General features: G+C 41.6%; 1 protein-coding gene across 1 annotated transcript in view; it reads right to left on the bottom strand.

Moving 5' to 3' along the window:
- The window catches only part of Rorb (RAR related orphan receptor B), a 195,662-nt gene that overhangs the window by 2,084 nt on the left and 172,195 nt on the right, over positions 1–21,383 (bottom strand). The window contains exons 7-9 of the mRNA XM_070035755.1: positions 19,351–19,458; positions 17,745–17,855; positions 14,109–14,221 (exon numbers count right to left, since the gene is read on the bottom strand). Coding sequence (XP_069891856.1) covers positions 14,109–14,221; positions 17,745–17,855; positions 19,351–19,458 — 332 coding nt within the window. The remainder of the gene's footprint in view (positions 1–14,108; positions 14,222–17,744; positions 17,856–19,350; positions 19,459–21,383) is intronic.

Below are 21,383 nucleotides of genomic sequence, written 5' to 3'. Positions count from 1 at the left end.
TTTATAAGCAGGTGCTGGAGTAGGAATCCTGCTTTCAGAATAGATCAGGTGGTATGGCTCAGAGATATTCTTTCATTTGTAAAATGGGCTTCCTAATATCTATTTCATTGGTTTATGGTGGGCCTGACTAAAGTAATTTGTATAAAAGTGTTAAGAACACTTAACACAACATAGGCGTGAAGCTTGTTATTATAATTATAATTATTATTATTAGTGCTGGTCCTTGGGCTTGAACTCAGGGCCTGGGCATTGTCACTGAACTTTTTTTTTTTTTTGCTCAAGGCTAGCCCTCTATGACTTCCAGCTTTTTGGTGGTTAATGAGAGGTAAGAATCTCATGGACTTTCCTGCCCAGGCTGGCTACAAACTGTGATCCTCAGATCTCAGCCTCCTGAGCAGCTAGGACTACAGGTGTAAGTCAGTGGGGCCTAGTTTATTATTTGTGTGTGTGTATGTGTATGTGTGTGTGTGTGTGTGTGTGTGTGTGTGTGTGTGTGTGTATGTGAATACAGGGGCTTGGATTCAAAGCCTCTTGCTCTTTCTTGGCTAATTCCCTCAAAGCTAGCACTCTACCACTTAAGCCATTGATACCTTCACTTCTAGCTTTTACTTAGCTGATCAGGTTTGTCTGCTTAGGCTGGCTTTGAATCATGGACCTCATATCTCAGCTTGCCAGGATTGCAGGTATAAGCCATGACCACCCTCTCTACTACACAATTATCACCTATAATTTCCTGAAGATTTGTATGCCACAGATGCCAGACTTCTGAGTTTGGAAAGTGATACTGTTAGGAGAACAGCCCAAGATGCAAACCTTAATTATGTATATTGCCTGGCAAGCCATCTCCCCAATCCCTTTCTTCTACAATATATAAGGTGAAACTATGAGGGAGGGGAAACTGGGGAAGGGAGTAGAGAGAGAGAAAGAGAGAGACACCTTAGGGAAATGAATGGAAGAATATCCATTTATAATCACCGTGATATATGGTTTTGGTAGGTTTGTTTTATCTAGGAAATAACCTGTTGAGGTAAAAATGCTTAGAACCAATGTTTTATAATAATTTTAAAAGCCCACACTAAATGTTCTCTAGGTCTTAAGAGAGGGCATATTTCTAGTTTTTAACATACAAACAACTTAGGATCACTTGAAGCCCATTCTTCAGTGTCAAATTAGCTTAAACAAATGTCCATCTGATGCTATTTCTTTGAGAAATGAGAATACTCTCCTATGGAATGATATTCTCCTAAGTGTGATAGTTCATGGAGCTGGCGGAAGATACACGGGGGAGTCATGATAATAAAACACAATTAAATAAACCTGTCTGGACATCAATTAAGCTCACTGTCTCGCCCAATCCATTCAATAAGAAGAATTCGTTTCAGTCTTTGAAGTCAAAGAGGAAATAGATTATTTGTTCCTTGATGGGTCTGCAAACTCAGAAATTTCTATTAGTTCATTAATTTTCCTCCTCATGGCTAATGATTGTATAATCATACTATGAGCAATTTAAAAGTAACATAAAGATTCGAGCTGTTGGCACACAAAAGGGGTCTAGAGCATTTAGTGGTATTTGAGAGTCAGGCTTTCCAGCCTAGCTGTATTCACTGTTATCCAAAGACGGTACCAAAGCCTCAGTGCAGAGAGATTCAGCTTGTGGGACTGGAGAGAATCTGTTAGCACCTGGATCTCAGTGTAGAAACACCTCTGCTGACAGCCTCTGACTTACTATCATCTCCCAGAGCACCAGTGAGCTCAGGGATTGGCTAGAGTTGCCCCAATAACTTCCTGTAGTAGCCTGTCACTTCAAGTCACAATGGTGTGGAGCATTAGACAAGAGCTTAGACTTTTAATTCATAAGAGAGCTGGTAGAAATACCAATGATGGAATTTTGCTGGTTTGGTGTTTAGCTTTCTTACAATTAGGTATGTGGTCATGAACAAAATGTTTTAATCTTTTTTAGTCCAGGTAAGCAGGACCTTAGGCTACATGATTTCTGAGTTTCCAACTAGTCCTACATTGCTATATTTCTAGATAGTTGAATTATTTTTACCATGCTGTTGCTGGGGATATGAGTTAACAGTTTTGAAGTTACTAAAATTTTATGTTGAGTTTTAAAGTCCATAATTGTTATCTTCAGAAGATATTATTTGACCTACAGTATATCCAAATCAAGTTAATAAAACTACTTTATAACAGGAAAAAAATGAAGGTACTGAGATGGCAAGGGTAGGGAGGTAGAAGAATGAAAAGAGAAAGAGAGGGAGACTGTAGTCATGAAATTCAACACATATCCTACACAATGAAGACAATTGAGGGAAGGGGTGGGCTGGGGAGGAATGGGAGGAAGGATGAAAGGCATGCCATTGATCAAGATGCATGCATTGTATTCATAAATTGCTTTGTTGAATGGCAACTCCTTTGTACAACTACGTAAGGGCGATAAAAATATTAAAAATGTCAGACACCCGTGGCTCACGCCTGTAATCCTAGCAACTCAGGAGGCTGAGATCTGAGCACCACAGTTCAAAGCCAGCCCATTCAGAAAGTCTGTGAGACTTTTATCTCCAATGAACTACTCACAAAAAGCTGGAAGTGGCACTGTGGCTTAGCTGGTAGAGTGCTAGCCTTGAGCAAAAGTTGTTCAGGGACAGAGCCTAGGCCCAGAGTTCAAGCCCCAGAACCAGCACTAGATATACAATGTACATGCAATAATACATGTATATTATATATACATATATGCAATATATGTACATTGTATATCTAGTATATATTATATATTGTATATGTAGTATATATAGTATATATAATATATGCATATTGTATATACATTGTATATATATATTTATATAAAAATCTTTGTCTAGAGGGTGACACTAAGTTTTACCCTAAGAATCAAGACTTTCCAGTGTTATGAATTATAAATTAATTGTTTCATTCATGCTATGTTACAATGGTAAATCATGTGTTTGCTTTGGTAAATCGTTTGTGTAGGCTTTCAGCTAGAAAGCAGTGTGCACCAACAGGTTATGGTTCTCCTCTTCAGTCTACCTGTCGAGACAGCTGGACAGAATGTCAGCACGCTGTGAAAAGCAGATACAAAGCGGTGGGGAGAGCCATAGAAGAATAGCAGACGAGAAGCAGTAGGAAAGAAGAGGCCCTGAGTTCTAGTGACAGGCCGTGGGGCTTGCTGAGCCACACCTGCACTGAGAAGGAAGGATGTGAGCCAGACCTCAGGATGCCATGATGTTTGGGGCCCTGGAATAACTGAGGACAGATCTTCAGGTGACAGGGCAGGGCTGAACACGCGTGGGGACAAGGATGGGAGATGAGCTTGGCCCAATTATGGAAACCCTCTTAGTCCTCATTGTCGTCTTTGATCGGGTTTTAGATGAAAATGGAGGGGATCTGAACCCCCCTGGGAAAATGTGCTGTGAGTTGTGAGAGGAAAACGATGTTTTTTTTTTCTATACTTTTATAGGAGAATGTTCGTAGATGAGTGTCCACTTAACTCGAATCCCTGAGGAAGTTGTTCAAGCTCTCTTAATCAGCTGGCTCACACAGAAGTAAACTGCAATTTAAGGATACTTCTTGCACATTACGATCCCCCTGAAATAGCTATTGAATGCAGAGAGGCTGTGACAGCTTTCTAGAATCATCTGTTGATGAATTGATGATATGCCAAGCTCCTGACACCTCTACATACAACTCCATAATGACTCAATTGTTAGTGTATACAGAAATTATTAAGGTGCATCTTCAAAGTGCAGATAATGGGGATGTGTGTGTGTGTGTGTGTGTGTGTGTGTGTGTGTGTGTGTGTGTGTGTGTGTGTGTGTGTGCGCACCAGTGCTGGGGAATGAACTCAGGGCTTGTTGCTCTTACTTAGCGTTTTCGCTTCATGCTGGTGCTCTACTTCTGGCCTTTAGCTGGTTAATTGGAGATAGAAACTACTGTCCAGGCTGGCTTTGCACTGCAGTCTGCAGATCTCAGCTCGTGGGTAGGATTACAGATGTGAACCACCCGTGCCTGCCTGTCCTGAGGTCTGCTGTTAGGGGCTCAGCTTTGGAAAGTTTTGGTGGAATTCAGATCCCTTTTTGAAACAAACATCCCCTGTGATTCCTGGAGCATTGCATGGAATCGACTCTGAGAAGCGCTGCTTGCTGCAAGAGCTTCAAATTTCAAACAGACTACCACAATCAAAAGATAAATTCTATACTGTATCTCAAACTGTCCGGTTAGAGTGATCAGGTAGCTCCTTTTCAGAGGGCAGATGAGGACATTATTCCATCTAGAGAGGGAAGTGCCCTTGTCTAGTACTGTTATGTGGTGAGGGGCATAATAAAAGACCCTGTGACATACTAACGCTGCATAGAAGAAGACGATGAAGAACACAGACTTTGGAGTTGGGCTGCCTGGGTTTGGACCCTTACTCTGGGGTTAACAGTGATGTGATTGTGGCCAAGTCACTTAACCCCTCAGCTTCCAGCTTGGTCAGATGGCAATTTCCACAGTCCCTATGTCAGAGGGAAGTTGAGCATCTTGTTTGAGGTGTTTGCAGTAGCACGACAGAGATTTTCTTACAGCAATAAAGCAAGTTGCTAATTTTATTGACTCTGGTTTATAAAGAGAGCCCCATGTACTAGAATTCTTTCAAGCACTTTTATACTCATTTTTCTGCAGGGATGGAATGGGGGAGGGGAATTACGCATTGTGAAATCCCTCTGTAGTTATTCATTTGACCAGAAATAGGAAATGGTGGGTCTAGTTTTGGAAAGTAAATGTGACCTCCGGTTCTTTCTGCTAAAAGCTAGTGTCTAAGGAAGAGTCCTCCTTTCGGGGCTTTAGATGGAATCCTTGTTGCTCATCTGTAGAATGGGTCTAATGGTTGAAGATACCCAGATTGTGTCAGCAAAGATCATTGCAAGAAAAGAAAAGGAGCTTCCTCGAACACTATGCTCACAGCTAGAGCTGGATGGTAGGTCCAGTCAGCTGTGGAAATCAAAGTGCTGACCAGGGCATCTGTCACTCGGCAGGGACAATGGGGCAGGAGGCCATGCATGTGGAGGCCCAGAACCCAGCAGCAGCAGCAGCAGCAGGCAGTCACTTACTGCTCATTAATATTATGTACTGCAGCTGGGGGACCCTCCGTTTCAAAGGGAGCTCAGAGCAGCTTCAGCAGCAGTTAATGGCACAACAGCTTTGTAAACAGCTGGGGAGGTGATGCACTTGGGGCTGGGGGGGGGAGTCAATTTCACATCATCAAGAAATTCCTTCGTGATTAAATAATCCCCATTGCAGAAGTAGACGGAGGGTCTATAAAAAGGAATGACCACACCCAGCTCTGTCTTATGACAAACGTTTCTTCTAGGAAGGAAGCGTTAGCTTGTACCTACAGGGGTCTGAAAGAAGACCACACAGCTGTTTGAGGAGACATAATGATCCCGTGCTCCTCTCCAGAGGGCAATTTTATGAGGAAATTCACAATTCTATGATTGGTACATTTGATGTTGGAGAAATGAGACCAAAAAGTGGCTAATCTCGTTCATGTGAGCTTTCTGACCATCGGGATGCCTTCCACCAACAGGACGCAGGTTTGATCCAAGGGGAGAAAACCTCAGGAGATCTGAGAACAAGGTGACTAAAGGCAGGCTGACACGTCGGTGTCACCAGTCCATTCACTTGCTCTGCTTGTTTTTGTTTGGATTAGAATGAAAGGTTGAACTTCAGATATCTTTCTGGGTTGGAGGTCAACTCCAAGCCCTTCTGGCATCCACGTTGTGTCTCGCAGTCTTTCTAGCATGGACAGCCATGGCTAAGGTAGAATTGGACATTTATCTCCAGTAGGTCTGGAATTTGCAATCAGACTGAGCTGTCCAGGGACTTTCTAAATGTTGCTGGGACTTCCAGTGACCTAAGAGCTAAGGGCTGGATGTATTTCATCATGTGGAGCATGGTATTCAGCAAAGAGAGAGAATATTGAAGTAGCTAGTTCAAAACAGAGACACATATAAGACAGAAGGCATCTGAATTCTTTGTCCCAGGACCTGGAATAGTGGCTCAACTTTTCCCTTTAGATTACATGATACATTTCTTATTTATTTTGGTATACACACACACACACACACACACACACACACACACACACACACACACACACACAGAGTTGTTTTCTTTTGCTTAAGCTAGTGGGAATTGGTTCCCATTACTTGTAACTGTAGCATCGCCATGAATACATCAACTTGCAACTTGATGAGTGAGGAGTAATACCAAAACCTTTCTTCTCATTTTACAGACCTTTAATCTGATGGAGAACCCTTGGGATTTGGGGGTGTTGGATTTACAGTGCTCACTAGGAAGCTATAAATAGCTGAAGTAGACTGAAACCATCTGGAGTGCTCAAGGTAACTGCCACGTGCTCTTCACTATTTCCCTTTGCTTCTGGCACATTCTGTAGTTGTAACAAAATGTACACTGACATGGAGAACTATCCCAAGAGACACTTACGTTCCTTGAGCGTTGATTTGAAATTTAAAAATTGGAGGAATCTCCAGAGAGGCATTCTGTTGGGTTGTCTATTCTTGCATTATTTTAATGTGTTCTTTGCTGTGGAGTAGAATCCTGAGGGGGCTTCTGGGGTCCCCCAGATGTAATGTCACGAGTATGGTAACTGTGATAATTCAAGTTTGAAAAGTTTTTTTTTTAATATATGTGCTGTATTTTCAGAAAAGTATAGCTTTTTTGTGTGTGTGTGTGTGCCCATGGTGAGGCTTGAACTCAGGGCCTGGGTGCTGTCCCTGAGCTTTTTAGTTTTGCTCAAGTCTAGCGCTCTACCACTTGAGTTCTGGATTTTTTTTTTTCTGGTTAATTGGAGATAAGACTTTTATGGACTTTCCTGCCTGGGCTGGCTTTGAACTGCTATCTTCAGTTCTCAGGCTCTGGAGTAGCTAGGATTACAGGTATGAGCCACTGGTACCTGGTGAAATTATAGGCTTCTTAAGGTAGAAAACAACTTCCTACTTAAATACAAATGGTCATGGGGAGGCTGAGATCACAAGTCTGCGGAGGAACTGCTCAACGTTGGATTAGACTGCTGACTGTACTAATTTCCTGATGAAATGGAGCCCCAATCTCTCATCCCACCTACCAACAATTCCAACATCATCTTGCTTTAAGCCTAATCATTTCATTATTACCCACAGCAGGGTCCATTTTGATCTCATGGAGAAAGTTAGGAAAATCAAGGTGAAAGACCATTGACTGTTTCCTTGACCAATCAGTGTTAGATCTTACATTCTGAGTCAAGTAGATGTTTCTTCTTCACAGGTATCATAATAGCACACGAATGTATGGTTTCTTTCAAGAAAAATTCAAATGCCAACACATAAAATAGGGTTGATTTAAGCATTTAGTAACCTACTATTGTTATAGTAGGAAGATGGGCTTCTCCTCTCCAATATGGCTTTGTTAACCATTTTTGTTAGAAACAGATTTGGAGGCTAAAAAGTTAGTGAGTCTTTTGGCAAGTAGCTTTTCTAGCTCAACCTACTAGAATTCTCTCTGGGAAGGTGGGAGTTTTCCCTTCTAGATGCCTGAACAGAAGAAGCCTCCTTCTGACCCTCCCAACATATTTTGAGAGTAGCCTATGAATTAATCATTTAGGTACTAGGATTGGCTTAGGTTCAAATTCTAGCTCTTCTTTTTGTTTCCAGCTGGTAAACTCTGGGCAAGTTGATCTTTCAAACTTCTCATTTATAAAGTGAGATATTGAGAGAGTAATATTGAAAATACACGTCAATCTATTTAGACTCTATCAGCATAGAACTTGGCACATGGTAACCGCTCAGTCACTGTAAGCTATCACCAATGGTTTTTTTTTAATCAGTCATGAGATTCTCTTGATTTTTTTTCTTTTGAGAAAGGCTCTGACAGCGTAGTCTAGATGGGCCTTGAACTCAGGATCTTTCGGCCTAAGCTTTCTGCATGCTGTGATTACAGGCATGTATCACCATATCTGGAGCAGGCATGTGATTCTGGGAATACCTTAGGTTTCATTACAGTCATGGAGGTATTGCTTTTTATCTTCCATGTCATGTGATCTTATATCTCACATATGTTTATATATCTTTCATATTTGGCCTATAATAAATAACTGTTGAACAAATAAAATTGGTAAAATGTATACTATCTCATCCTTATTTCCACATGGATTTTTTTTGCAGTATAAAAGCTGTGTTTATGATTTTTACTAAGACAGTGCAGAGTTAAAACTGCATAGTCTAGCGTGTCTCACCTGGAAGGGGAAGCCAATGCTCAGCTCTCTAGATAGGAAAGAGGCTTTTGCTGAGTCAGAATAATGGAAAGGAGAGGTTGTATCTTAAATAGAAAGGAGAGATGAACCTCCTTCTTGTCTGAACTTCAGAGTCTAGATTGGAAATATCCAACAATAATATAATATGGGCCACGGATATAACTCAAAATTAATCTAATAGCCACATGAGAGAGTTAGGAAAAAAACCAGGTGAAATTAAATACTGAAAATGTTGTCATTTCAACACATAATCATAAAAATGTGAACGGGATATTTTATATTCCTTTGTTTTTCATACTAAGTCGTTTAAATTTGTAGACATAGGCCCAGAGACCAAGGAATGAGAGTTTACTCAGAAGAAGATAAAGATAGTGCTGGCTTCGGAAAACTGGGTCAGGAAATGAAGGCTAAAGCATCTTTCCTCCTCTTTCAAAGGCCTCATAGGAGAGTAGTGTGTGTGTGTGTGTGTGTGTGTGTGTGTGTGTGTGTGTGTGTGTGTGAGAGTGTGTGTGTGAGTGTGTGTGAGTGTGTGTGTGTGTGTGTGTGTGAGAGTGTGTGTGTGAGTGTGTGAGTATGTGTGTGAGTGAGTGTGTGTGAGTGTGTGTGAGTGTGCTTCCTCAGCTTGTTTGCTCCCTGCTGGTGCTGTACTACTTGTATCATACTTTTAGTTCCAGAATTTGCTTTTATGAATCTTCTCAATACAACGTTAGGCAAGAAGTTCTAGCCATTGACAGGAGTGCTGAAAAAAGTAGACTAAGTAAATATAAGTATGTATTTTATGACTCTAATTCCCCAAGAGGCACCAAAGGAGAGGTTGGGGTGGATCCCACATCAAACTTTCCCCCAGGTAGGAGGCTGACTTAGAGACTATCTCAGAAAAAGAGCTGGCGACATGCTCCTGAGAGCAAGACACAGATCCAAGCTTTGCCTTGGCTGTGAGTATGTGGTTACATCCGGGTCCTGGCTGGGCTGATCACTTCCTCTTCTGGTCCATTAGTCAGGTCGACCAGAAGGGCACAGTTTCTGTGTGTGTGTGTGTGTTTACTGGGACTTGAACTCAGGGCCTACATACTATCCCTTAGCTTTTTTTTATTTCTGCTCAAGGCTGGAGCTCTACCATTTGAGCCACAGCTCTACTTTTGGCTTTTTGATGATTAATTGGAGATAAGAATGTCATAGACTTTCCTGACCAGGCTGTCTTTGAAGCCTGATTCTTCAGACCTCCTGAGTAGCTAGGGTTACAAGTGTGAAACACCATTGCACGGCCTTTATAGTTTACATCTTCCCTGCTGATCTCCCACCCTTTGCTTTACCCCAATAGCATTGTGGGAAGAAAAAGCACCATGAAAAGGAGTTATGGCAGCTCTCGGGTGCATGAGGCGATGAAGCACCTCTGGTCTGCTTTTCCAGGCTTAATCCACACCGCACGTTTGCAGCTTTGAGGATGGAGAGTAACTTAAACTACATGACTCTGGGGCCCAGGGCACTACCTCCAATTTAAATCTGTAAGGTGTGGTGAGGTGAAACTTTCTCTTCATTTATCATGATGGGAAACCATCTAAAGAAGAGACCTCAAAATAATCACCCAGGACTGAATATTGGAGGGCAAAAGAAGTCAGAAGCAATCTTTTTTTGTTTTTGTTTTTTTGACATCAAAGAATGTTCTACAAAAGGGACCTTAAAGACCAGGCAGTCCAACCCACCCACTTTCTAGACAAAAAAAATGAAGCCCAGAGAACAGACGGACTGCCTTTTTCCAGTCATATGGGGCTTAAAAATATAGACGTATATATATTTTTTTACCCAGAGCTTTAGGGAAAATGACCAATGTTAACTCATTTCCTGTCTCCTCCAAGCCCAAATCCAGCCAAATGATTATTTATAGTCTGAATCTACCGTAGAGTCTCCTTCCTCTCTCCGACCATCTCCATATTCTTCACCTTCTCAACCTTCCAACTCCCATCCCTGGAAAACCCTTCAGATCTGGCCCCCATCGATCACCTTCCTAACGGAAAGAAACTTCTTCTGTCAACGCTAACGATTTCTCTAATGAGGCAATGATACTTATTTATTTCCTCGTATCCAGTGGGAAGTTTTCATACATTTTAAAATCACATTTAGTCCTCCAGGTAATCATGTTTGCTTAAGTCATACTGTGCAAATGAGGAAATGAAGACACAGTTTAAATCCTGTGTTCAGGGCTCTGAACTCATAAGTGACTCTGAACATTTGCATCATCATTAGGCAGACCAGGAAGCTAGATGCTTCCATAGATTTTCCCTAGTCCCCAGTACCCTCAAAACAACAAAACACATCAGCTGATTAATAAAGAGGAACTGAAACTTTCTAGGTAATGGATATAGGATAACTGCATTTCAGAGCCTCCTAGGTTAAAGTTTAGGTAACAATATAAAGTATTGCTACATGAACTTTGATTTCTTTTATCTCTCTTTCTCTCTCTTTCTCTCTTTCTTTCCCTCCCTCCCTCCTTCCCTCCCTCCCTCCCTCCCTCCCTCCCTTCCTTCCTTCCTTCCTTCCTCTTTCTTCCTTTCATTTCTTTCTCTTTCTTTCTCTCCCTCCCCCTCCCTCTCTCTCCTTTTCCCTCCCCCTCCCTCCCTCCTTCCCTTCCTCCTTCCCTCCCTCCCTCCTTCCTTCCTACCTCTTTCTTCCTTCCATTTCTTTCTCTTGCTCTTTCTTTCTCTCCCTCCCTACCTCCCTCCCTCCCTCCCTCCCTCCTTCCCTCCCTCCCTCCTTCCCTCCCTCCCTCCTTTCTTTCTTCTTTCTTTCTTTCTTTCTTTCTTTCTTTCTTTCTTTCTTTCTTTCTTTCTTTCTTTCTTTCTTTCTTTCTTTCTTTCTTTCTTTCTTTCTTTCTTTCTTTCTTCTTGTGCTGTTCCTGGGGTTTTAAACTCAGGGCCTTGTGTTTCACTCAAGGACATCATTCTACCACTTGAGCTACTCCTCTACTTATTGCTTTTTTTATTTTTTTACTGATTAACTGGAGGTAAGAGTCCCACAGACCTTTTTTCCCTGGTTGGTTTCTACCTACGATCCTTCATTCTCAGTCTCTTGAGTAGTTATGAGGACATACTGATATACCTGTGCTTGGTATGAGTTTTAATGTCAAGAACTGTGTGCATGGGAAGTATTCTTTTGCCAGTGGTCAATTTGACCATGAACAGGTAAAATAGACAGAAGGATGAAGCAAGCACAAGGCTCACATTGTCTCTGAATTTGTTCCTGGGAGAGTAGTCTCCAGGATACTTCCTTCAAGTCTGTCATTGTAGCTACTCAGATAAAGATCACCAGTCAAATCCAATCAGGGAGAAAAACTTCATGACTATTAAGTTCTAGAAGCATTTCTAAATAGATGAGAGAATCTGTGGAAGGCTGAACAATTTCTTTCAGACATAAATAAAACTACTGATTTTGAGAGTTTGATGAGAGCTTATCTTTGATCAATTGCATTTTAAGTGTTTCCTGGGGATATGTGTGCTAAACTTGGGTCAGAAGCTTGAGGTGCTGTTAGGAGGTGGTAGAGCCTTTATGGAATATGGCCCAGTGGAAGAAAGTTGGGTTATTGGGATTGTGCCCTTTGAAGGGGCTATTTGTACTCTTGCTCTTTTCTCTTCTCTCTTTCTCTCTTAATCTCTCTCTCTCTCTCTCTCTCTCTCTCTCTCTCTCTCTCTCTCTCTCTCTCTCTCTCTCTCTCTCTCTCTCTCTCTCTCTCTCTCCTTCCTGGCAGCCATGAGATCAGCAGCCTTGTTCCATCATACGCTCTTGACGATGATGCTGTGCTTCACCACAGACCCCACAACCATGGAGCAAGGCCAGGCATCAGTGGCTCACACCTGTAACCTTAGCTATGCAGGAGACTGAGATCTGAGGATCATAGTTCAAAGCCAATCTAGACAGGAAACTCTATGAGACCCTGTTCTCTGATTCACCACTAAGAAGCTGGAAGTGGAGGTGTGACTCAAGTGGTAAGGTGCCAGTTGTAGAATTCCAGCCCCAGCACTGGCAGGCAAAAACAAGCAAACAAACAAAACACCAAAAGCAGTGGAATTAACTGAGTATGCACTGAAATCGTTGAGACCTAAAGCCCAAATCAAGCTTTTCTCATTATACGACGATTATGTTAGGTGTTTTTGTTGTTGTTGTTTAATTTTTGTCTGTCATGGGGCTAGAGCTCTTCGGCTCAAGGCAAGTGCTCTACCATTTGAGTCACAGCACCACATCAGGATTTCTGGTGGTTCATAGGATAGGATTACAGGTGTGAGCCACCAGTGCCTGGCTTTTTGTTTTTTCTTTCTTTCTATTTTTTGCCAGTCCTAAAACTTGAACTCTGGGCCTGGGCACTGTTCCTGAGTGTCTTTTTTTTTTTGCTCCAAGCAAATGCTCTACTACTTGAGCCACAGCTCTACTTCAGGCTTTTTTGAGACGGATTTATGAATGGTGAGTGTGGCAATGTCCTTCTTAATGCTGCATTAATTTTAACAAAACATTGCCATAATGAAGCAGCACTTTTAACTCATGGAGAGTTGTTTTTTAAAATAAATATCAGTCCAGGACATGTGCAATGTAAAATCTGATGATGTCTTCAAATGAAGTCTTTCTCCTCCCTCTCTTTTAAAATAAAGAACCTCCAGGGAAGAGTGGGAGAGCTTAATGATAAAAATTTATAAAGTAGGATTCCTATTATCTTTAACCAAGAACAAACTCATTTCTTAGTCTCTGGTCCTCAAAAACATCCAGTTCTTAAGAAATCAGAGACAGTTTAAAACTTAAAACAATGTTGTTCCTCAAAACATTCTGGTTCTTACGAAATCAAAATCTTTCAGAGTTAAAACAATGCTGAATAGTAACCATTGACAATTACTTCTTCCTTTTCTGATTATGTTAATAACTTTTCTCAGCATTGTGTGTGTGTGTGTGTGTGTGTGTGTGTGTGTGTGTGTGTGTGTGTGTGTGTGTGTGTGTGCCAGTACTTGAGTTCAAACTCAGGTGTGGTCCCTTAGTTTTTTCACCTAAAGCTCACACTCTACCATTAGGGCTCCACTTCTTGCTTTTGATGATTAATTGGAGATAAGAGTCTCATGGACTTTCCTGCCCAGGCTAGTTTTGAACTGGAAACCTCAGATTTCAGCCTCCTAAGATTACAGGGGTGAGACACCAGCCCCCAGCCTGTCTTCTTTTGAGAGAGTATCACTTTGAATTAAGCTCTAGGATACTTTACCATGCTGAAAGCATCTCCAGTCTATCACGAACAGATTAGACTGGAAGGGAGATGTGTGAGTCATCAGTGCAATCCTGTTTCTATACATACGTGAGAAGTGACAGGCAGAATCTACTAGCATGCGGCCTGTGACAAGAGGGTCACTACTTCACATGCTCACTGCCGCTTTGCTCACAAGTCTTAGCATTGAATCCGTCCTCTGAATTGTGAATAAAAATCAGATGGCTCTTCACGTTTGTCCATACCTGGCTGCAGCATTGGCACAAATCTCTGATTTCTCGCGTATGCATTCTGAAGACTTCTTTCCCTGCTTCAGGCTTTAGGGAGGCCATGAGACACTTGCAGTTCTTTGGATTTCTCTGTTGTGCCCTGGGTTCAGCTCTGTTTCCCTACTCTCAGCAAACCCTTTTTCCCACCATCTATTGGAATCCCTGTCTCGCTATACCAGGGCACAGCTCTGGTCACTCTGGGGAAATGCTAACACTGACAAGTTGTGCTTGTTCCAGAAGAAGTTTCCCTCGATTCCCCGCCTTTGGGATGACAGGACTTTATGGTCTAAGGACCTACCTTCGCCAACGTCTCATCATCCAGGTGATTCTTCTGGATCACATGTTGAAGTGCAAAATAAATTTTTTCCTGAAGCTTCTGGACCTTCCTCGGTTCTATCAGCCAGGCTCGGTCTAACAAAGAAGTTTAAAAAAGCAAAGGATAAGAAAGGGGAAGACAGGGCAGAGACCTTTGTTTTATTTCAACCGTTAAGCACTGGGCTTCAAACTTACTTCAAACTCTTCAGTTCTAAATTGCTCCGAAAGTGACATAATAATTCATAGGAAACATAAATATTTCATAAACAAAAAATAGAAGGTGCCAAGATCAAGCCATATAAGGTCACAAGTGAATGCCGTGGGCATCTGGAGAAATGGACACTGTTGGGTCAAACACCTTCATTTCTGTCTGTGGGAATTTTAGCTCTCTTGTGGGAGACATGCTTGTGTTTTCTTTCCAAGTAGAAATTACTGATTTGCAAAGGAAATAAATTATGGTGGAGGAAAAATCTATTCTACAACAATATTGGTGGTTTGATGGACTCCTTTGCTTTTTTTAAATTCTCCCTCAACTTGTTCTTTCATCAGACACAAAGCTGGAGCTTTGTCTTACTTTAGATAGCATAAACATGAGTCATTTTCTAAAACTGTACTCGAGTCTTAATTTTATATACTAATTTTCAAACTAGTAGATAGAAGAATCTTTCCTCCTTCCTCTCACTTCCCTGACTCCCTCATTTCCTTCCTACTCTTCTTTCCTTTCTGCCTAAAAGCTTTATGAACCATGATGACAAAAGGCAGGCTAGTTAGTACTCATGCCTTAGTTAGGTGTTTCAACGAAGAGACATCTAGAGTCTCCAAACACTGGACAAGTACTCATGGAAAAGAACGTGGACACGATCCTCTCAAACCCAGTTCAGGTCAGGTGAGAAACCCAATTCTGTAATCCTAGATAGGAGAAGGGGCAGTCTAACTAAGAGTTAAGTGAACCCTTACGTAAGTGAGCACAAAGGCCCCAGTGACAATTGTCAATCAGAATAAATTAAGCATCCTTCCGTCTCCCTTCCCTCAGCTATGTGGAGGGGAATAGACAGTAGCTGTTAAGTCAGGAGCCAGCAGGGAGGTCAGTGTCTGGCCAGAGACAGACACAGGCTGCAAGTCTGTCTTTCTTCTTTCTTCTTTTGAGCATGGCACTAAAGTAGAATGGCCAACAAGAGTATGTCGAGCGGTGAAGCTTCTGGATGTCGGTCTGGTGGATCTACAGGGCTAAAGTATTCCCCTCTAGGCTGAACAAGTCACATTTCATACTTCCACATTCTGCAAGTTTTGATGATGGCCGATTCTTTCAAGAAAAAGGAAAACAGCTCAGCTGATGTCTAATTCATGAAGCCCAAGCTAGTCTTCCATCTGGGGCTGTCATTCCCACGGCTCGTTCATGTTTGATAGGTGATGTCTTCAGCATTTGCAGCTAGGATTTGTTGACTTACACAAACATGAAACGCCCCCCACCCAAGAAAAGGAGAAAAGAGAGAGCAGTTCTTTGTGAGGCTGTTCCATTGAGCAAGTAGGAAACAGAGGAAAAACACCGCCCTCATTTATACACCCATAGGCTTAGAGTTAGTCTTCTATTGAACTAGCTCAGTAGAAACAATCAAATTCAAGGAGCGATTTGGCCTATGTTGTTATCAGAAAAAATGTATTTCTCATCACTTTTTTATCTATCTTTATGCTTTCAGGTGGGGGAAATTTTCTAGAGCACACACACACACACACACACACACACACACACACGTGTATATACATACATACACATATGCACATGTATATAATAAAGTTCAGAAGAACAGCCCTGATTTTATATAGAGCCATAAAAGAAACTGTTACCAAAACTACTGCACAGGACTACTAATTTCCATTTTTGATAAAGTAGTTAAATAAAAATAAAAGTAGAAATCTAACATCCAGATAAAACTATCCTGGATCCTTCTGAGAGCTGTAGAGCCTACTGGCAAGAAAGTGCAGAGATTTATTTTATGGGTAAGTGTAACTCGAATGACATGTCACAGATCCTAGATGAAATCTTACATCACTCATAAGAATGATGTCTTCCAACCTCACTGAAAAATATGTTAGGGTATTGGAAAAGAGATTCACTCCTGAGATAAATGGGTTATGGAAGGAATGTATCTCCTGACCTTAAAAATCAGACAGGGATGCATTCTTCTTTCAGTAGAGAGCTGTCAACATGGCTGCCATCTAGTCAAATACACAGCTCTGAGGGAGAGACTCTGAATTCCCATTCTGGTTGAAGGCGGAGTGCAAATTTATTATCATAATATTTTAATTATATTACTATGATTATATATGGCATTGCTATTAATTTTAGGCTGGCATATACTTTAAAAAGTATTTTATCTGTACATGACGCATCTTAATTTCTTTGAAAATTGTGGGTTTGGGGGCATTTTATCGCATTTCAGAGGTGGAGGAGGCCGCTGCTCTTATGGAGTGCAATTGCCTTATTTTATAGATGAGGAAGCTGTGGCTTTGAGGGGTCTTGTTGAAGGGCACACAGATCACTGATGGCAAAGGTGGTGCTAGGAGATCTATGTCTGAAATTCTTCTTGTTGCCCCAGACACCTCATTATAGGAGCCATTTTCTCCACCAGCTGCCTTTCCTTTTTGGGTAGCTGAGAAAAGAGGCATAGCATTTCCTGAAGTGAGGATTTTAACAGTAATTTGGATAGAAAAGCTAAATAAAAAAGATAATGTACAAGGAGAAAGTATAACTTTGATGTCTCTGCTTGGTCTTTCGTTTAGATATATTTTGACAACTTTCACTCTTTCACCCTGGACTTCTTCCTTCCTTCCTTCCTTCCTTCCTTCCTTCCTTCCTTCCTTCCTTCCTTCCTTCCTTCCTTCCTTCCTTCTTTCCTTCCTTCCCTCTCTCTTTCTCTCTCTTTCTTTCTTTCTTCTTTCTTTCTTTCTTTCTTTCTTTCTTTCTTTCTTTCTTTCTTTCTTTCTTTCTTTCTTTCTCTTCTCTTTCTTTCTTTCTTTTCTCTTCCTTCCCTTTCCTTCCCTTCCTTCTCTTTCTTATGCTGGTACTGAGGCTTAAACTCAGAGCCTGGATACTGTCCCTTAGCTATTTCACTCAAGGCTGGTGTTCTACTACTTGAAATACAGCTCCACTTCTGGCTTTTTGCCAGCTAATTGGAGATAAGAGTTTCTTATATTTGTCTTCTCCGGCTGGCTTTGAACCACAATCCGAAAATCTTAGCCTCCTGAGTAGCTAGGATTACAAGCATGATCCGCCAGCACCCAGTTTTCTGTCCTTTATTCTTAAAGTCAAACAGAGGAACCTTACTTAGCTGTTACTTGGGCCATCGGTCTTTGCTTGCTTATTCAGGAACAATTGGGTTCATTGGGGTCTGAAGCCATCCCTAGCACATCCTCTCCTTTTGCTTTGGAGCAAAACTGGTCATTTTGATAAACTTGAGGTTACTTCCCTTGACATTGTCCAAAAATATCAAAAGCTTTCTAGAGAAAATAGAGTTCTTTTAAAGTTTCTCCTGAACACTTTGGCGTGGGTGGGTGTAATTGATGTTAAAGATAGTAAAGCAGGTTTTAAAAGAAGGTAAGAGACCCATGGTCCCCCTACCTGGAGATATCAGAACAGCAGAGGAGAACAAAGCAATCTCCTCTTCAGTCAGCTGCAAGGAACACAGATTCTTTGCAAAGTCAAATGCTTCATTCACTAGGTCATCAGAACCTATAACGGAAGAAGAACAATTAGCCGGAAATACTTGGAATTAGAGCAACAGTAAGAAAAGTCTTACTATCAATAAGTTAGTCACAGATTTTTTTCATGCTAGCTATCTAGAAAAGACATTTCTAAAGCTCTTAGAATGTGTTTGGAGGTGAATTCCAGAATGAGGAAATGGAGCACAACCTTGGATCTGGGTCTGAAGTTAGCTTTAGTGATTAAGGTGCAGACACAGTAAGTTTTCAGGGTAACATCTGATGGAATTTCCAGGTAAAGCATGTGAGTAAATGGGAACAGAGCTAGCCTTCACAGAAAACCTAAAACAGTACACATGGAGGCTGAGGACTACTGGTATTAGTGGTACAAGGTTTCCAGGGGCTTCAAACCGAGTTGTAAAAAGGCTTCTTACAGACTGAGCTATGGTTCCATCTGGTGAGTTCCCTTTACATTTTTTGAGGGTGGTAGAGGTGATTTATCTCTACCTTCGAATGAATGATGCTCACCGGGCAGTTGCTTAGGCATTGTGAATTTTGGCAAAAATAACACTGATCCCTGGTTGATGTTTATTTGATGAGGCTGGAAATATACTGAGTTTGCTTGCCAAGGCTTTTCCGCCATTCCTGAAAGTCTAGGATGACATGGATGCGTATCAGCTGTGGAAGGGAGCATCACCAGCCCCAGTGGCTTGGCTGCTGGTGGCCAGATCAGCTAACAGCACAAGAGGTCAAAGGGCAGTGGCTTCTTCGGTGTCCATGAGCAGGATATGGAACAAATGGCCTAATCAAACACTAAAACCTTTCCTGGCCTCAGACCATTTTTGCTGTCATTCTGTCTATGCACGATGCACTGCAGACTATGGAGGATCCAAGCAAGTTCTGTTTGTGTGAACTTCCTGACCTCATGGAAAACCTTAAGGCTAGCATGGGCTACTTGGTGTGATGTCACAAAATACATACCAGATGCCAGATACTGGTGCTCATGCCTGTACTTCTAACTGTTCAAGAGGCTGAGATATGAGGACTGGGCAGGGAAGCCCTTAAGACTCTTATTTCTATTTAACCACCAGATGTAGAGCTATGACTCAAGCGGTAGAACATCAGCCTTGAGCCAAAAAAACTAAGGGACAGCACCCAGGCCCCAAGTTCAAGCCCGAGTACCAGCACAATAAAAAAAGAAAGAAAGAAAAGAGAAAAAATAACCCCAACAAACACAAATAGCCAAGAAAAATTGATCGTACAATGAATGACCTACAATGCAGTGCCAGTTATTTGAGCAACAGGGTTTGCTTATTTACATGTCTCTTTTTTTCCTTTCTGATTAGAAGCCACACTTTTAGGATCCATAGAGTTAAACGATACACTGGAGGCCTACCTTGTCCATCTCTAATTCAGTAATGAGATACTAGTTCATATCAAGGAATCAAGGCATTTCATTTGGCGATTTCAGCCTAGGTGGAGAGGCAGATGGTAGCTAATTGTGTCATCATCAAGGGGACACTTACCTAAGGCTTTGAACATTTGCATTCCTCCATATTTTCCTTCAAACAGGACAGTGTTGTTTAATGGGTTGAAGGCACGGCACATTCTCACCAAAACCACTTCCAAACAACCTAGGGGTTAAACAGATCAAAAACACGTATATATACCCAGTAATAAAGTGGTCATTGGTGCATACAAGGCAAGAGGGAGAGAGAGGGAGGGAGGGAGAGAGAGAAGAAGGGAGGAAGAGAGAGAGGGAGGGAGGGAGAGGGAGGGAACAGAGGGAGAGAACAAAGGGAGGGAGAGACAGGCACTGAGACTTCTCCGTTTCTCCCCATAAAGCTCTATTTTAGAAACAAAGCTGTCTTGATACTTAGGTAAAGAATTAAAGAGAAAATCTACCTTAAAGCTGACAGAAATGGAAGGCACAATGACACTGTCAGGAAAGACTATCTATCTATCTATCTATCTATCTATCTATCTATCTATCTATCTATCTATCTATCTATCTATCTATCTAGTTGTACAAAGGGGTTTCAATTCAACATAACAGTTTGTGAGTACAATGCATCTGCATCAATGTCACCCCTTGATTCCCCTCCCCCATATCCCCTCAATTTACCTGGTCCTATGTTCACCATACACACATTGAATATTACGATTGCATCCACCCACCTTTCTTCTCTCCGTTTATCTGCCTTCCCCCGCCTCAGCCCATCCCTTGACCTCCTCTCCCTCCTCCAACTCATATTTCACCTTCCTGGTATTTATTTCCTAGTTGTATGGAGGAATTATACCATTGCATTCCTCCCATGAAAATACCATACTTTAGACAATATGTTTCTGTACATATGCATATGACTCTGTGTATATATATATATTCATGCATGTTTATAATTTAGCTCTAACTTCCACTTAAGAGGAAACGCATAGACTTTGTCTTTCTGAGCCTGAATTATTTCACTTAGCATCATATTTTTTCTAGGTTGGTTAGGAAAACATTTCTGTTTTTGACTAATGTTCAATTCCTTTTTCATTTTTTTAAATATTTTAGTACTGTACAAAGATGTTTCCATGGGGCTGGGAGGGTGGCTCAGTGGTAGAGCGCTTGCCTTGCATGCCTGAGGCCCTGGGTTCGATTCCTCAGCACCACATAAGCTAAGAGAAAAAAGCCGGAAGTGGCGCTGTGGCTCAAGTGGTAGAGCACTTGCCTTGAGCTGAAGAGCTGAGGGGCAGCGCCCAGGCCCAGACTTCAGGCCCCATGACTGGACCCCCCCCCAAAAAAAAGATGTTTCCATTTAGCATGCCATTTTATAAGCAAAATATATCTTCATGAACGTCACCTGTTCACAATGGATGATACATGGGCTCAGAAAGGTGATAAATGGCTCAGCTGAATGGTCTGCCTGTTAACTTTTGTAAAAGGTTTGCTTCTGGGACTGCTGCTTTCTGCTTCTTTGCAGCATGGAGTTTCTCACAAACTTGCATATTTCAGCAAGGGGTGGCAATAGACACAGGACTTTTGGGGGTATTCCCTGGGAGCCTCATTCGCCTTGGAGACTCTTTGAAATTCAGGTTTCTTAGTCAATTGTGTTTTGACCAATACTGAATGATCTCACTGCAGGAATGATAACAAATATTTATAGATCAAAGGCTCTGAGAAGTCCTGACCTGAAGGATGTGATTAACCATGGTGAATCAAGCTTTCTTGATTTTTTTTAATTCTTCGCTTGTATTCACTACCAGCCAAATGAGAGGAACTATTTACAGCCAGAGCATTCACTTCAACATTTCTGCCACTAAGAAAGCTCTCTGGTGTATAGGACATGCTTAAAAATATTTATCGAATGACTGTATGCATCTATTTTTTCTCCCTCCAGACAGTTATTGGCATTTTGAGCAACTACTGCTGTATAGATTCTTCACATTTTGGAGGAATTGGCTATTGTCCCATTGTTACTGCAACATGATGGATTCCATGTGGGTATCCTACTGGTGATTAAACTACTTCTTTGCTGCTTCTCTTATGCCACTAATTTATATTTATGTCTGTGTT

The sequence above is a fragment of the Dipodomys merriami genome, unplaced genomic scaffold (assembly GCF_024711535.1).
Source record: "Dipodomys merriami isolate MVZ:Mamm:240054 unplaced genomic scaffold, mDipMer1.0.p SCAF_26, whole genome shotgun sequence".
Classification (NCBI taxonomy): Eukaryota; Metazoa; Chordata; class Mammalia; order Rodentia; family Heteromyidae; genus Dipodomys; species Dipodomys merriami.
The sequence above is the reverse complement of the archived record's forward strand: the minus strand, read 5'-3'. Positions and strand labels throughout refer to the sequence as shown.